Genomic DNA, 16,955 nt, shown 5'->3' with positions numbered 1-16,955 from the left:
CTTCGAGATAACTGTTTAACCGTCTTCAATTTGACTTCAGTTAACTTTGCTATAAGTTCATATCCAAGAAAAAGGCAGGCACAGTTTCGGTTTCCTTCGGCTAATAAATTGTATAGGGTTTGAACAGTTCAGCTGTCAGCGCTGAATCTTTTTATTCTTTGGAAGCAGTGCTTTGGTTAGAACATCTAGTTTCAACTACCACTCCCTATGTCTTATATTTTGTATTCCAAATTTATCTCGTAATATGTTGCCGCATTAATGTGTGATATAATTGAAGCTTTTAACTTAGGGTTAACTGATAGATTTTGTTTTGAATTCGAATCTTTCAGAACTTAATTCGAAATGTATTTTTGGTGCTCTGAGAGCAATTTGGTCGTTTGCCAATGGTAGGAATTTAATAATTTTATTTTCTACCAAGAAAGATGATATATTTAATCTGTGCTTTGCTTGAATGGAAGTATGTGTCGTCTCTATTTGTTTTTCCATGAATCAAGTATATTTCTTAGACATGAATTTGTGCAAGATGTAGACATGAATTTACTCTTACCTGCCAACATTGTTAAGTTGGAAGGCTTGGATTAATGTTGCCTGTTAATCTTTTAATTCCTTCAGTAGAAATTAATGCTTCAAATGTCAGCTTGAACAAGAAGGCACTTCTTTAGTCATCTTCTTTTGCTTAGTAATATTTTCAGGTGAGAATTCATTTTGTGTTGCCCTTTTACACCTCTCCCTGGATGATTTTTCATTGGTATTTACTGTAGCAGACTTCATTCCATCCTGCTTTTTGTCATGGAGCTTAGAATATTGAGGTTTCGTGATTGTATTCATTTCTCAACCTGATGAAGCCCTTGGCTGAACTGTGCGTTCTATGATCTGTTAACACTTACCAGGTAGCATTCTGTTATTGGTATTTTGGACGTTCTTTATTTATTCCTTTTTTTCTACCCTGTTTACTTGCCTTTGCCTATGTGATGAGGATGCTTGAAGTTTTTTACTTTCCAATTTGTTTCTCTCTTGTTTTTACTTCTACCCAAACTTTACGCAATTTTTATATCTGCCCTTATTTTGGTTCTTTCCCGCTTCTTTTCTGTTTTGTTTCTTTCTAGAATTGATATTTTTGTCTACTGTATTATATTAGGGAATGAATAATGCAATTTTTTTGCAATTATTGATTGCTTTTCTGATTATGGCTGGATCTCATTCTTTTTGATGTTTGCTTCTTTTGGTTTAACAGAATGCTGAGTGTTCATTCTCCCTTTCATCGGTAACTTTACAGTACCTGCATGTATGAAGAGGCTGATTTTGTTTCTTTTCCTTTCTAGCTTTCTATGTATATAGTGGAAGACCCTGTGAGTATAGCTGCCTCTGTGTCTTTTTGATGTGTAATATTCTCATTGCTGCCAGTAACTTTCAGTAATGTTCATAATTCAAGATTACGTGGCTCTTGAAAGAGACTGCCTGATTTTTCCAATAGCATGTTTTACCTGTAGCACTGTTCGTAGATTTACTGATTGATCCACATTTGACCCATGCTTCAAGTCCTTGATATGGAACAGGGAGATATTGTGGGTTTTTGCGATTTAGTATTCCCCTGAACCAATACAAATGAGAGCCAACCTTGCATCATTCAGTTTTTGCTACCCTGGTATGTGTTAGCCTTCTTATGTTAGTTATAACTTTGTGAATTGTGAATTATGATGAAGTTTGAAGTTTGAAGTCATTTAAACTTAATCAGAATTTCACCCCTTGATCCACCTGTTAAGCCATCCTCTTGTTTTTTTTTATGCACCCTTTGTCCAATGCTATAATTTTTTACTCTGTTTTTCATTGGCATACTTGATCACTGTTCTCTTTCCTCTTGCCTTCCTGTTGATCGGTCTCGGTTCATCCAGAATTGTCAGGTGCTCTTACCATCTCCTCACTCATGTGATTTTTAACAAATGTCCTTAAACACTATCAAGACCACATTGGATTTTTTCCACCTTTCCATGTTTGACTTTAACCTCCATACAGTTCTTCCTCTTCACGTGGATCATCCAAGAGTTTTTGAATTTTTTTCTTTTGATCCCCAACCAGAGGTTAGAATCAATGGATCTTCGATATTGTAGATTTTAGAATACCATGTATTTTTTAATAATGTACTGATCTCCTTAACAACTTCGGTAGCCAACATAACTTATGCAATATAGAACTGTTGGAACGTGTTGGTATGTTATGTATATAATGGAAAAAGACATCATTTCAAGATTCAAATCCTTTCAGGTTACCTGCCCTTTATGATTTACATAAAATTCAGCTAGCTTCTTTCCAGCATGTCTGAGCAGAATCTTAGATTTAGATAGGTTTGAGAATATTGATGCTGAACCTGAAGGGGTTCCTACATCACAAACGGGATTGGAGGGACTGTAGAAATCCCACAAATGTTGATCCTAGTTCATTTACATTCTCATGTCTGTGAATCTGCAAAGCCTCCACATAGACCTACGATCTTAAGAACATCTCTGTTAGTACAGTGTCTTCCCCCAGAACCTTTTAAGACATTGTTCCATCACATTTATTGTTCATATCTTGTTAGGCCTCCAGTAATACACACTTGTGCCAGAAGAGTAGAACACACTCTTATGAACTTTAGATCCCAAAGCTTTTTAATTGTAGTAAATTATGACCCTTATAAAGAGTTGAGCTTTCCACAGTCGATTGTATCATTGACCATTCAATGGGTACTATACTATACTACTTTTGGTTGTTGGATAAGCTTTCCAAGACACCTTTTGTTTTCCTCTTTCCCATCTTCTTCTGTATAATTCTGAGTTTTTAACAAATACGAAAGATTCGATATGGGATGCTCATCCTATTACTCTCTAAATGATACAGGCCCATAGACACGACGACGACAGTGACCCTTAGTAGAAATACCTCTAACTCTTTCTTTCTGTGCAATAGACAACAGGAAGTCCATGACCATCTCCGATTTAACAGTGTCAGCTACTAGATGGCAATGGCAACCATGAACTATATGAAGACACAGGATGAATTCTTTCGCAAACTTCATCCATTTGTTTTGTTAGCGATTTCGTTTGTCGATTTATTGTAAGAAAATTTGTACTTGTTATAGAACTAAATGTGAGTTTGCTGGTTTTGTTAAGTTTATTCTTTTGAATTTTTTTGCTTCTTGATCTTGTTTCAGATTTTTCATAATTGCAAAAACTGTTGTTTTGACTTGTTGAAAAATCTTATGTTTCATTGGGTTTATTTGCAAAAACAAGAGGTGTTTCATAATTAACGGTATATGCATGTTTTAGGTGATAGAGTTTACAGAGGTGGGTTTTCTAAAGCTTTTTAAAACATCATTTGGAGTGTTGTCTTTTATCTTAAAATTATCTTCCAAATATAGAAAGTTGAAACCACTTCCATCATGTTTTAGAGTTGTCTTTAATTTTACAAAAACCTCCCAACATATTAATATTTACCTCTAGTTTCACTTTGACACATTTAAATACATTTTTTTACAAGTGTTTTGGATCGGATAACTATACAACAAACAATCAATGTTTCCTATAGAAAACATATTGTGTGTTCCATACACTAATGTAAATAGCTTTTGTAAATCTTTCATTAATTTTGTATATTTGACTTTTTGCCATTGTAAAAAAGTGGCCTTTTAATTTATTATGGTTCAACAAACTACCCTGCTCCTTAAAAGATCGTGTTTCGATAGTTCTATCTATGTGAGAAATTGAAAAACTTTGCAAGGAAAAAAAAAACTCAATTTTAAACATTACACAATTTTTTTTTTTTTAACTATTCAACTCAATTATAAATGAAAATATGAGACTAACAAAACTTTAGCTTGTTGATCTTGGATAATTTATTCTTGGACTTTGGTTTACTCAATATTTAGATTGAAGGTTTGCTTGATCAATTTTGATTGGCCTCTATTATGTTTCATTATTTGAAGTCTTCTAACTTTTCCTTTTGAATTTTGACAAAGGTGCTAACTTCTTATTCCTATTAGTAAAATGAATTTTTGATCCAAAGTTATATCACACTTATGTTTCATTGATTTCTTTATCGATATAATAGAAATGATGATACATTATTTATAATGTAGACATTTTGATAAAAATATTGATGCAATATGAAATTTAATCCTATGTTAAAATCTATAAAATTTAACACTATGTTAAAATCTATCGAGAGTCAACCGGCAAAGTCAATGAATGTATACTAATCCTGAAATAATCAAGTCATATCTAGATTAACAATATTGCTTCGAGTGTGAAGGATGTTCGTAATGTTAATGAAATTGACACAAAAGAGAAAACGAAACCTACTTTTTAATAAAGAAACTTTTATTAAGAACTTACAAAGATAGACAATGTGAAGATTAACACTATTTTACACTATCAAAACACTCACATTTTACTCAAAGTATTTCTCTAACTTCTATTCTTAGGTGTAAGATCTGTGAAGCTTGAGCAATAGAATTTCCCTAGGATTCTAACAATTTATTCATATATTTCAACCTAATTCTAGAGAAATTTAGTGAGAGTGTACATAAGCTGGGTTTGAGTAAAAATATGGACCAACCCGCAATAACCAGGTTGGTAAAAAATGAACCATATCGGTTTAGGGTCGAACCAACCCAATCAAAAAAATTCAGGTTGAGTCGAATTGGGTTGGTAGGTTAGCATAGTCAAAACGATTGCTTATCAAGTCACCACGATCGCGTTTAGATTTAAAGCTCATGTTATGGTTTTTTTTAATATGTATATTATATTGATATTCAGGTCTGGTTGGGTCAACTCGACCATTGTTTGTACAACGTAGGACCTTATGGTTTGGGTTGGATAACCCGAGTTGTTTGAATTAACAATTATTTTGAACGCGCCTAAAATTTAGTTTACATACAATATGTCAATAGACATTTTAAGAACCTTCTAGAATAGTATCAAGCAAGTAAAAGACCCATTTGTTATTAATTTTTTAAAAAATTGTTCTTTTGTGTCCTCAAAGAAACCACAAATTCAATTCTAAATTCTAATAATTTTGGGACATAAGTTTTGGGAGTTCACCATTCCCGCCCTCTACCCGCCAAAAATATTAAATCAAACCGCTATTTATTTCACTTCTCAAAATCCTTACCACCATCCGCGTTTCTTTCACATGGATCGACCTTTTCATCCGTCGATCAACAAAAGATCCAACGGACGTCATATTTCTATCCTCAATCAATCACACATATATATTCTTCCCCCACCCATTTCTTCATCTTCACAACAAAATTCGAACTTTCCAATTGGCCCAATTCTTCTTCATCCCCCGGAATCACCCATCTTCTCTGAAATATGTCTGGCCGCGGAAAGGGAGGTAAGGGATTGGGAAAGGGAGGAGCAAAGCGTCACCGTAAGGTTTTGAGAGACAATATTCAGGGCATTACAAAGCCTGCAATCCGCCGTTTGGCTCGTAGAGGTGGTGTGAAGCGTATCAGTGGATTGATCTATGAAGAAACCAGAGGGGTTTTGAAGATCTTTCTTGAGAATGTGATTCGTGATGCTGTTACTTACACCGAGCATGCAAGGAGGAAGACCGTGACGGCCATGGATGTGGTTTATGCCTTGAAAAGGCAGGGGAGGACTCTGTATGGCTTTGGAGGTTAAGTTGTCGTTCGGTTGCAAGAATGATTGTAGATCTTGGCTGTTGAACTGGGTTCTCCAAGGCGTTACTGGTTTTATAGATTTATATTGTGCTCGTCTGTTCTTAAACTTTTGAGATAATGAATTAGAGAATTATGACCTCTTAATATGTCCAAGTTATCTTCTCTTTCTTTCACAAGCTACGAAATTTTATAGCAATGTTCGGGTTGACAGATTTCTATATCTATTCTGTTCCTGCTTGGAAATTATGTTAAACCACCAACAGATTGACAGAGTTGAATTTAGATAATTGGGATTTAGCAAGGACTTAAATGGTTGCGATAAAATTGTTTTGTTAAAAGGGACTCTTTTGTTTCATTTCTACGCAAACCAATCGTTTTCACTTCCTCTCTTTATAAAGATCTCTCTTCCCCCTCTTATATACTTCTCTGTCCACTGTTTTATGAAAAATTTAATTATTTATGTTAATTTTTAAACCAAGCAACATTATATTCATTTCAGAAAGTGTTTTTGTGTATCGTTTAGGTGCAAACATCTTTTTTGACTGATGTTATGATGATTTTATGAAATTGCTTGTACAAAAACAAAGAGAGTGAGCTTTGTAACTCATACATTAATAAGCTCTTGTTTCCATTTACTAATATTGACTATTCAACGAAATAGTAAACTAGTTTACATACACACTAGAGATGCCAAATAAGATTGCATCCTTTAAGAATCTAGGTTGTTTTCAATTAGAGGAGTGCACCGATTGGTTAGAGTACATCTTCCAACAAAACTGCTATCAAACCAACAAAACCATTAAAAGTGAACAGAAAACTGACACGTTGAATCGAAAAAACCTTGTCCAAGCAGATTATGTATCAAATAGTTCTACATGATTCTATTTTCTGGGTTTCTTCCAACTAAATCTGTATTTCTTAAAGAGTAAAATTTCTGAAGTGCTTGGGTTAAATCTCAAGAAACGGTATTCTGTAAATTTACATGACTTTATGCCGCACCAACCTTCCCTGCTGCCTCCCCACCGTCATCAGATCTTCCCCGACGGACGCGTCCTCAAGTACGAGAATTACAACTCCTATAAGGAATTGACTACTTTACTTAGCTTAGGGATTCTGTGAATTGCACCTCAGAATTGAGTCTTAATTAGGATTAGGATTTCACGGAGTCTTCGAATTGGATTCTCTAGATTTAACCACAGATATCCAACGTACTGGAGCAAGATGGCTCTAACTTTGGGTTCAATTTCATCAAACAGGAGAAGTCCCCCAATCCATGTGGAGGTAGATAGACAGCGACATGAATTACAGATGAAGATTTTCTTCCTACATTCTTCCCTCCGTCAATTTAACATCCTGAAGACTATCTGAAAATTAAAAATTGTGACAATCCCTACAAAATAATATATGTTTCATTGTATAAAAAGCCCATTCAAAAAAACAAAATCCTAAAGGAAAACCAACGCAGTAAGTAAAAGGGAAGAATCGCAATTCTTTTTATAAAAATGTCTAATCAATGGAGTCTTTCACGAAATGCTTGAGAAAATTGAGTGAGAAACATCTAGAGAGGACACCCAATTATTGATGCTTTACAATAGTGAGAATGGTACATAGAGGTAAATGACACTTGATAGAGGCAGATGAAGAAAAAAAAAGAGAATAGAATGGTGTAGAAACAGAAGAAAAAATTTATGTTTAATATCATTATATTATCTATTAAACGCGTCAATTTCCTGTTTGTTTTTAGTGGTTTAAGGTCCTATTAAACCTATTCTTACAACCTTCAAGACCATTTCAAAGACCCTTAACCAGATGCACCTATTCCAATAAGCTAAGACACCAAGAAGGTATTTCACTAAATGTTTTGGTAGCAAATATCAAGCTTTTCAGAAGATCAGTCAACAAAACTTTCAGGAGTGGACAAAAATAGAATAAGATGCAAGATTCAAGAACAAAATAGGATGTAGACCGACTTAGAGGATTTAAAGTACCCTAAACTTTACATACGAAGGCCAATATGAGGACTTGGTGTAAAGAACAACGTTTGATCGTTTGGTATTGTTCTTTTCTAAAAAGATTAAAAAAAAAAAGGCTTCTAAATGAGAGTTGCCGTCTTCCTAGCACTGACACCATTTGATTCCATCGTGCAAAATCAGACCAACTACGCAATAATCTAAAAATTAGAACATTATACATCCTAGTATCTATATAAACCACACTCAGCCGTAAATCGATATTGACATACACATTATAGCTTTGTACAAATAAACAATCAAAAACTGGCCCAAGTTTAATTGGAGGGGAGGATGGAAATATGAAGAAAGTGATATCAACATACCTATTTACGCTATTGATACTATGTCATGAAAAGAATAATATGAAAATCCAATGGCATTGCTCCTTACCCCAACATATTCGTCTCAATCCCCACGCAGGTTGTTTTCAAATATTCAAACAAATGTAAATGCATTGAATATGATTCCGAAGACACCAAGTTTTTACCGCTCGTTGATCAGGGTCAAAATGCCATGATGCTATCCATTGTCTAATGAAAGAGATCATGTTGCAAGACTAGCACTTGAGCAGTAAAAAAACTTGACTGTCCCTCAACAGTGATGGTATGCTACCTCAAATGCAGGCCTCTGAGTTGCGGCAAACTGCTCTGCGGATTCTCTCCACACGCACAGCAGTAGAATACCACCACCAAGTTGCACACATTTGAACGACAATTACTTTAAAATAATGATATCTCACCTATTATCAGGCATTTTTACTATAGTACGCAGGCAAAGATTCCATACACCAACAAAGGCTTATTCATCTTGGAAATTTCTTAATTTCATTCGACTCGAGTCGGATCCATAGCTACGAAGACTGTTCATCTTTTAGCACGTTATAGCCAACTCTGAGTTCAATGCCTTACATATTAGATTTATTGAGTTGAGGTTCCCTGAAAAAAATTAAAAGAGAAACATCATTAGTTACAATCATGAGAGAAACATATGGAAATTAGCAGCACAAAAATATAGACATCTACCTCAATGGGGAACCGCAACTCATTTGTTGTATAATTAGCAGCCAGCGCTTTATTCCAAGCAATTCACCCTTGCAGATGTGATCAGGCTAAGGGAAATAGTAGATCCTTTGATTCCCAACTCATTAAATGAAACAGAAAGGACTTAATGAATGAAAGCAGAGTACACACTGACTACTGTTCATCAATTACATTACCGTGCTGAAGTCAAAATCTAACAATAGAAAGCCCAAAAGCTGTAAAGAAATTCAAACCAATTTAGGGAAAAACTATAGCCCTTTTCTGCCAAGTTTAGACAATGGTGGTGATACAGAGAACAGATCGTGGTCGTTGAACCAAAAGCATCTATATAAGAACCAACTAATTTATCTGCATAGACTCAGCATGATACTTTTCCAAGTCGGCATCAAGATCTTCAGCAGAAACCTTTTCACTTGGGCCTCTTCCCCGCCCACGCCCCCTTCCAAAACCACGACCACGTTGGCGTGATGGCGGACCACCCCTACCTTGCTGCCTGTTCCGTAGAAAATGAATGTCACAATGATATGGATGGCTCAGAGGATGGTATCGCTGATTATATAAAACAAATGTAAAACAAAGCCAAATAAACTGAGCTCAAAATATAAAGAGATTTGAATAAAGGGGACACACTAAAAATGAAAAAAAAAAAAAGGCTCCGACCATCTTTATCGTGTACAAATCTGTAAAAAAGTGATTCAAGTCCGAATTCATATGCCATAATTGTCAGTATCAGAGACAAATTTCCCCAAGAAGACATACAACAGCATACTTCACCTAAAATATACCATAAGTTCACTAATACAACAAATGAGGAGGCCATAATACAAATTCTTTATAAGCAGAAATAATGGTCACCAAAACAAGGGGAAGAAAACTTTCAGCAGTTATAATCGGACTCTCAAGAATCTGAAAACAGCTAATATCAATCAATTGATATCCCAAACTTTCAACAGCTATATATAATATTCATGATATATTATGTTGCACTATGCTGATGTAGTAAACTATTCCACCCAATTATAAACAAATCTATGTTCTAATTTCAATGATTAGGCATGAAAACATAATAGGGTTTAACCTTCTCGGAGCCCCATTTGAATTTTCGAAAGGGTTCACGGCAGCGGTAGGACCAACAGCAGGCGTGGAAATATTAGTTCCAACGATCTCTATCTTCATTGGTTTTCCATCAAGCTGAACGTTGTTGTACTTCTTGACAGCCGCAACAGCATCTAGTCGTCGTGAGAAAACTACTTCCGCTGTTCCCTATAGACAGAGAGTTTATTAACTTCGCCCAAAAATAGATAATGCAAAAGAACCGGTATCTTATGCCAGGCCTCGTAAGATACCTTGGATCTCCCACTTTTGTCATAATGGATTCCGTGACGTTTCATATCACCGACTTCAGAAAAAAGCTCCTGCAAACACGCAGACTGTCAACAAAAGCAAACAAGAAAGGAAATCTCTTTTCACTCCACTCGTCCACAAGAAGTATAAATACCTTAATATCTTCGTTAGAAACACCGTAATCTAAATTAGATATATAAAGCTTAGTCCCAGTCTGAATAGCAGAAGCTCGCCCACCTTGCCCAATGAATCCAGAACTCGGATCGGCGAACATATCATGTTGCCACGTCGTCTCCGGCGCCTAACGTTTACCAAATAAAAAACGTTCAAAACAAAACCTTAATCCAGAATTAAAGGGGCTAAATCAAGACAAATAGACGAAAATCTCGAGAAACTCGAAACCATACCTTGGGAGCGGAATAAGGTGTGCGGTTAGCGGCGCGATTGGGAAATCGACGGACGGGACCAGGTCCAGAACCTCTTCCGCGTCCTCTCGAATTTCCGGATCTGGATTTCTTGTTGTTCTTTATGATATCGTCAAGACTCATGTCCAAAGGAGCGGCCATGGTTGAAGGGAAATTGGACGAAAACAGTGAAGGAAGTAATCGAAAAGAGAAGACTAAGAAGAAAAAGGGAAGTTAGGGTTTGGGAGATTCCGCGACGGTGAAATGGTTTGGGCAGAGAGCTTTGGCGATGGAGGCCGATTTTCTTAGTCGATATAAAGACCTAAGAAGACCGCGTAGTTTATACGCGTTGTTCAAAATTACGACGCCGTTTCACCCTCCCCAATATAAATATACTCAAAATATGTCAGGAAATTTTAACGGGTTTTCTCCAAACAAAAAAAAACAAAAGATAAATAAACTATTTACTCAAAAGAAACACAAAAGTTTAGGGATATTTTAAAAAATACAACGAAATACGCGTATATATACCTCATATACAATAATTTTGAAAACCAAAAAAATTCATAACCCACCATCTCAAATAAAAAAGGTACCTCCACCCGTACGTGAAAATCTTGTTACATGATGATTTAGATTTTGGTAAACAATCTTAGTACATGATCATTTACGCACAATCCTGTACCAAGATCGTTTCGATATTGGTAAATGATTGTCGAATCCTTACACATTATTTTGTATCATAACTACACACTTGTTTAAGATATATCACAAAGATAGACGACAGTGCAATGAAATAATATACTTAAAATGATCGTGTTGACTATAGTTAAATGATCGTAAAAGATCATGAAAAACTTCAAATCTAATGATCGTATTGATCATTTAAAGCGATCTCAAAAAAGACAATTGAAACAATCGTGAAATAGCTTTGTCAAATGATCTTATCTAAACTGATTAAAATAAAATAGGAGATTTAAATAGCATAATAAACTGCTTAAAATTATATGAATTTTTTTAAGATAATAAATCACAATGAACAAATAACAACAAAAAAAAAATAATGATAAATTGCCTAGGAGAAGAAAAAGAAGTAACGTTGCAAAATTCGATGGCAAATCTAGAACTTTTACTTTTTGTTACACATGCCTTTAATATTTGTGTTAGTTTTATTACATTATTAGGAAAATCTAAATATATTAGATCATTTCGTTACTTCTTATTTTTCTTCTATTAAGATTTAGATTTTCACTCTAATATATTAGATCATTTCGTTACTTCTTATTTTTCTTCTATTAAGATTTAGATTTTCACTCTAATATATTTAGATATTGTGTTCTTATTTAATCATTAATCTTGAGCACTAAAATTTAAGATCTAGATAATGTAAAAGCGAAAGTACCAAGTATTAAGTGCTATATTAACCAATTTTCTATTGGATTTTTAAAACAAAACCCCGTAGTTTGATTTTGAAGGATACGAACACTCTAACTTTAATCAACTAATCCACAACTTATACAAACCTCCTCAAAGTTCAAAACAGATGCAAATTTCTCACCATATCTGATGAACATGTCATGAACTCAATAACTAAATAAGTAACGAAATGGAAATGCATACATACAATCTTGAAAGATGTTCTAACAGAAAGTTATCAAAAAGAGGGTACAATTCAATTCAGAATAAAGCTAGCTACACCAAGGCCGTGAAATTACACAAACATTATAAAGAAATGGGCATGGTTTCAATGAACAATGCAACTGACAATCCCTACACGAGTATAAAATAGTCCCTCAACGATTACATTAGATACCCATTTGAATATCCTAAATTCAAAGCGAAAATTGTTCCTAAACATTAAGTATCAAATTTCTAATAACCTACAAGAAAACCCTAGTTCATCGTCTTAGCAGACAGAGTTCCAGTAATGATTCAAAGATCAGAGACAAAAAAAAAAAAAAAAAAAAAGTACTTGATGAACAAAATCACTTCAATTACCAGCACATCGAAAGAAGCATTTACAAAAGCATCTATATATGTGAAAAGAAATTCACAAATCCAAAAGATATTAAAACACAAATACACCGTAATAATTAAAAATAAAGATACTAAGCCTAATTTATTTCATCTAAAACCACCTATAGGATTTCAATCGACACTAAATAAAGCTTTAAGAACTTGTGAACTTAGTCACCGCCTTTGTGCCTTCAGATACAGCGTGCTTGGCCAACTCACCGGGAAGAACAAGCCTGACGGCCGTTTGGATCTCCCGTGAAGTGATGGTGGGCTTCTTGTTGTAGCGAGCCAATTTAGATGACTCTTGGGCGAGTTTCTCAAAGATATCGTTGATGAAACTATTCATGATTCCCATGGCCTTGCTGGAAATTCCGATGTCTGGATGAACTTGCTTCAGCACCTTGAAGATGTAGATCTTGTACGTCTCTACACTCTTCTTCATCCTCTTCTTCTTCTTGTCTCCGGCAGCAGCGCCGCCTTCCTTTGGAAGCTTCTTACCGGCCTTGGGCTTCTTCTCCGCTGGGGCTTTCTCTGCAACGGTTTTCTTCTCCTCGGCCGGCTTGTCGGAGGCCGGCTTCTTCTCGGCGGGCTTCTTATCTGCCTTCGGTGCCATCGGAATTTGTTCGGAAGAAGGAAAGGCGGTGGAAAATTAAGGATCGAATTCGATACGATTAACAAGGAGCGGAATAATGTATAATCCTTGAAGAATGTGGTTGGACTAATATATATATACTAGCGTTCGATCAGTTCTGATTCGCTGACGGGCTACGGCCACAGATTGCTGACCTGTCTTGAATAACATGCGTTGGATCGTGTTTTAGATGAGAAAATAATCAACGGTAGGTAAGAGGAATAACTTCGGAAAAAGTTTCCTTCTTGGCAGACCGAATGAGGCTACGTTGGGCCAATGGATTTTCATAGGCCCATATTTGCGTTCAATCAGTTCTAATTCGCTGGTGGGCTAAGGCCACAGATTGCTGACCTGTCTTGAATCGCGTTCGTTGGATCGTGTTCTAAATGAGCAAATAATCAACGGTTCATAGGAGGAACGACTTCAAAAAATGTATGAAGAATTGGATGGAATGTCAAATTAGTTTGGGGCTGCTCAATTTTTGGCAAAACAAATAAAGAAAAAAAACATCCACAATAAATTTTATTTTTATGGCAAATCATATGCAACATAAATGTCTAATATTTTCGATATGTCAGATTTGATCGACACACATGCCTATATTTTCAATATGCCATATTTGATCATCCGATGTATGACTTTTCAAATATTTTGGACTTTATTTTTGTAGAAGATAAATGAAATCGTCTATAACATGATCGTGAATGAATTTTGAATAAACTTTGGCAGACTTGAGTAAAATGTGTTATGTCACGGTTTGAATTTTGAATTTTGTCATTTTTTTAGTTTTGATTTAATGTAACCGTGCAATTTTGATTTAGTTTGATTTCTTTTATATTGGGGAAGATGTAGTCCGTTTAATTTTTTTTTATAATCTCCAAATATATTTATTTGTTAACCAAAAATTAATTTCATTTGATTCACCAAAAATATTTGAAAAAAAAAAAGGTATATAAACATATCATTTTTTATTTCTTATCTTTGTAGTAACAATCTTCTGTCTCATGTTTTATGTATGTTGTTTTCTATAACATTAGAAAATATTTTTTAGATGGTAGGTTTGTATATAGTTGATTTAAAAAAATTAATCTTTTTTTAAACCATTTGTTAATTAAAAAAAAAGAGAGAGAAAAGAAAAAGAACCTAGCTTTTAAACTCGGTTGCTCGACCGGACGGCGATGGCACGTATGGGACAGGGTTATACTATCACCACTTACTTAATTTGTAGTCCCCTTCAACGATAGAAGTTTATATTTCTTCATCCCATTTAAAGTTTTATTCATGTGGGACAAAGGTTAATAGCTTTGCTATTTGGGCTAAGCCCAAAATAAGTCATTTCCAATAATAATTTTAAACAGATGGACAGTGGAAAACTTCAATGCTTTAACGAATTTCGATCAAATGATTTTTTTTTTCTCCACTGCGAAGATTTTTAATGAACACAGATTTTAACCAAAGAGCTTCACGATGGTTTTTCCGAGTGGAATAGGTGTAGGTAGAGGGAAAAATTAGAGAGGAAAAAGAAGACAAACAGTTTAATTTGTTTTAACAATAAAGTAGCAGATTTTTAAAATTTATTTGAGAAAATAACAAAAAAAGAATCAAAATAGTAAAATAGCAAATTGAACTTTATAGATAAAAAAAATAATAATAATTAGCAAAACCAAAATACCCTATATGTCCTACAATACTAATCAGTGAAAGACAGGAAATTACCCTAAACCATAAATCTAACTAATCCATAGATATGGGAGAATTTTCTTAAAAAAATCAATAATAAATTATTATAGTTTAGTTCATTATTAACCAGTTTTGATTTAGTTTTATAGAAAAATAACTACAGGATGTATACAAATTTAGTTATTTTAGACACAAAAATATAACTAATTAAGTAGTAGGCATACCTTCTTTACTAGTTTACCAAATTACAAAAACATATGTTTGTAAATACTAATTTATTTACCTTATGTCACTAATATGCCAAATACAAATGGTTACAACTACATAAAAATAAATGAAGCGTATATATAATATTTAATCAATAAACATAAATATGTAAAATAATTGCCATCAATATACATCCTATCAAACCTATATATAACAATTCTTTTTTTTTTTTTTTTCTTTTTTTCTACATTTTTTAAAACCACACCATAAATTTTGCTATCTATACCAATTTTCCTTAGCTTATCCAGAAATCTCAAAATTCTTCCCACAATCCCAAGGATCTAACGAAACAAGCCGAAACGCCAACTCCGAGAGCCGCAAAAACCGTAGGTACGAAGAAATCCAAACTGGATCGATTCACCATGTTCGCCGGCAAGCACAGAACATCGCCGGGAAGGTCGAGTGGGATCCTGATGTAGCCATCACGCCGACAGGATCTGGAGAAGGAGGAATGGAGCGACGTTGCATTAGCGAAAATGAACTCCGGAGCGAAGGAGGCCACGGCGGCGGTTAGCGTTAATAGGGCAGTCCATTTAGCGGCGGTGCGGCAGTGCGGGGGATCGAGAGAGAAGCGGTGGAGGAAAGAAATGGGCATTGGAGAAGAAGGAAGAAAAAGGGGAATTATGTTTGTGATGAGGATGATGAATCGAGAATTGGGGGTTTTATTTGAATGTAGAGAGAGAGAGGGGGGGAATGGGTGCACGTTTAACCAACCGTATGAAGAACGAAGAAGGGAAGATTCTTCTCTCTCTCTCATGGTGCTTAGTCGTGTCTGGTTGCCACGTCTTTCTTCTTCATATCTTTGTTTTGTACTCTTCCCAAAATAAATACTTTCTCTTCTCTTGTTTATGTTGGGTCAGAATAGAATGAAGTGTCTTTGACAGTCATTCGGTGTTGAATGTCTGATGTTCAACGAGTCAATACAGAAAAATCACTGCATATTACAAAAACAAACTCTCTTGACGATTTTAAACTGTCAAAAATATGAATATTTATGACATTTTAAAACCGTCAAGAGTACATTTTTTTCATGACATTTATTAACCATCAACAAAGTGATTGTTTATGACATTTTGTAACCGTCAAGAGTATGTTTTTTTATGATATTTAGGAACCGTCAAGAATGTCGTTGTTTATGACATTTTAAAACCGTCAAGCAATTTTTCATTTTTTTTATTGTAATTTATTTATATTTTTGTTCATGCATTATGCTCCCATTGGTCTTATATAGTTGTCCAACAATTGTTCCATTTTAAATAAATATAAACAATAAATATTCATCAAATGACAACTCAACATCATCTATTCATATCATTTCCAAAACTTTGCATCATATTCATATCATTTACAAAACCAATATAAACAATTTCATCAAATTTCCAAGAATTCAACTAAACATTATCTAATTAACTAACTTAGCCCAAAAGTATATCATCTCCAAAAGTAGATCCCACTAACGGCGTCGAGAATGCTTCTTCGTTATCGACGCACAACAACATCATCAAGAATGCCCCTAATTCCCAATGCAATACCCGACGCATGATACATGACGTCGGGAATACATGTCTGCCATAATTAATGTGATCTAATTTATGACGGATTTTTTCCGACTCATACATAACCCATCAGGATAACATGTAATTCCCGATGCCTACCTTGACGCATGATGCATGGCATTAGAAAAACATATAATTCCCGATGTTTTACATTGGGCATCGGAATAGCCTTTTATTCCCGACGATTGTTCTCCGACGTCTTTCTCTGCATTGGGAGAATCCCGATTTCTTGTAATGTGCGACGACTCCTCTTCAAGAGATCCTTGAAGAGCAACCGAAGATATTTCATTAGTGGGGACAACATGGTTTCGTGGAGTTAGACGAAAAAGATTAGAAAGAAGTTATC

The 16,955-nt window shown here is 34.8% G+C and overlaps 4 protein-coding genes and 1 long non-coding RNA gene across 6 annotated transcripts; 2 read left to right on the top strand and 3 right to left on the bottom strand.

Annotated features, from left to right (window-relative positions):
- Window positions 1–134: 134 nt before the first annotated feature.
- On the top strand, window positions 135–3,174 carry LOC127144028 (uncharacterized). The gene is made up of 2 exons (XR_007815586.1): window positions 135–890; window positions 1,235–3,174. It is a non-coding gene; the product is annotated as an uncharacterized LOC127144028 (long non-coding RNA).
- Window positions 3,175–5,266: 2,092 nt separating this feature from the next.
- On the top strand, window positions 5,267–5,805 carry LOC103490590 (histone H4). The gene has a single exon (XM_008450167.3). The coding sequence runs from the start codon at window positions 5,349–5,351 to the stop codon at window positions 5,658–5,660; it is 312 nt and encodes a 103-aa protein (XP_008448389.1). The 5' UTR covers window positions 5,267–5,348; the 3' UTR covers window positions 5,661–5,805.
- Window positions 5,806–8,815: 3,010 nt separating this feature from the next.
- LOC103490589 (THO complex subunit 4A-like) lies at window positions 8,816–10,815 on the bottom strand. 2 transcript variants are annotated; one of them, XM_017045051.2, is made up of 5 exons: window positions 10,463–10,815; window positions 10,210–10,356; window positions 10,058–10,126; window positions 9,790–9,974; window positions 8,816–9,204 (listed from the first exon to the last, which is right to left on the bottom strand). In XM_017045051.2, the coding sequence occupies exons 1-5, from the start codon at window positions 10,619–10,621 to the stop codon at window positions 9,051–9,053; spliced, it is 714 nt and encodes a 237-aa protein (XP_016900540.2). In that variant the 5' UTR covers window positions 10,622–10,815; the 3' UTR covers window positions 8,816–9,050. The 2 variants fall into 2 exon arrangements, with proteins under 2 accessions (XP_016900540.2, XP_008448388.2); XM_008450166.3 differs by having other exon boundaries at window positions 8,816–9,260; window positions 10,463–10,782.
- A 1,616-nt stretch (window positions 10,816–12,431) lies between these two features.
- On the bottom strand, window positions 12,432–13,184 carry LOC103490588 (histone H2B). Its single transcript, XM_008450160.3, has one exon. The coding sequence runs from the start codon at window positions 13,086–13,088 to the stop codon at window positions 12,630–12,632; it is 459 nt and encodes a 152-aa protein (XP_008448382.1). The 5' UTR covers window positions 13,089–13,184; the 3' UTR covers window positions 12,432–12,629.
- Window positions 13,185–15,107: 1,923 nt separating this feature from the next.
- LOC103490587 (uncharacterized) lies at window positions 15,108–16,001 on the bottom strand. The gene has a single exon (XM_008450159.3). The coding sequence runs from the start codon at window positions 15,808–15,810 to the stop codon at window positions 15,307–15,309; it is 504 nt and encodes a 167-aa protein (XP_008448381.2). The 5' UTR covers window positions 15,811–16,001; the 3' UTR covers window positions 15,108–15,306.
- Window positions 16,002–16,955: the final 954 nt, after the last annotated feature.

This window comes from Cucumis melo, chromosome 11 (genome assembly GCF_025177605.1).
Source record: "Cucumis melo cultivar AY chromosome 11, USDA_Cmelo_AY_1.0, whole genome shotgun sequence".
Lineage (NCBI taxonomy): Eukaryota > Viridiplantae > Streptophyta > Magnoliopsida > Cucurbitales > Cucurbitaceae > Cucumis > Cucumis melo.
Note: the sequence above shows the minus strand (reverse complement) of the source record. Positions and strands in the feature narration are given on the sequence as shown.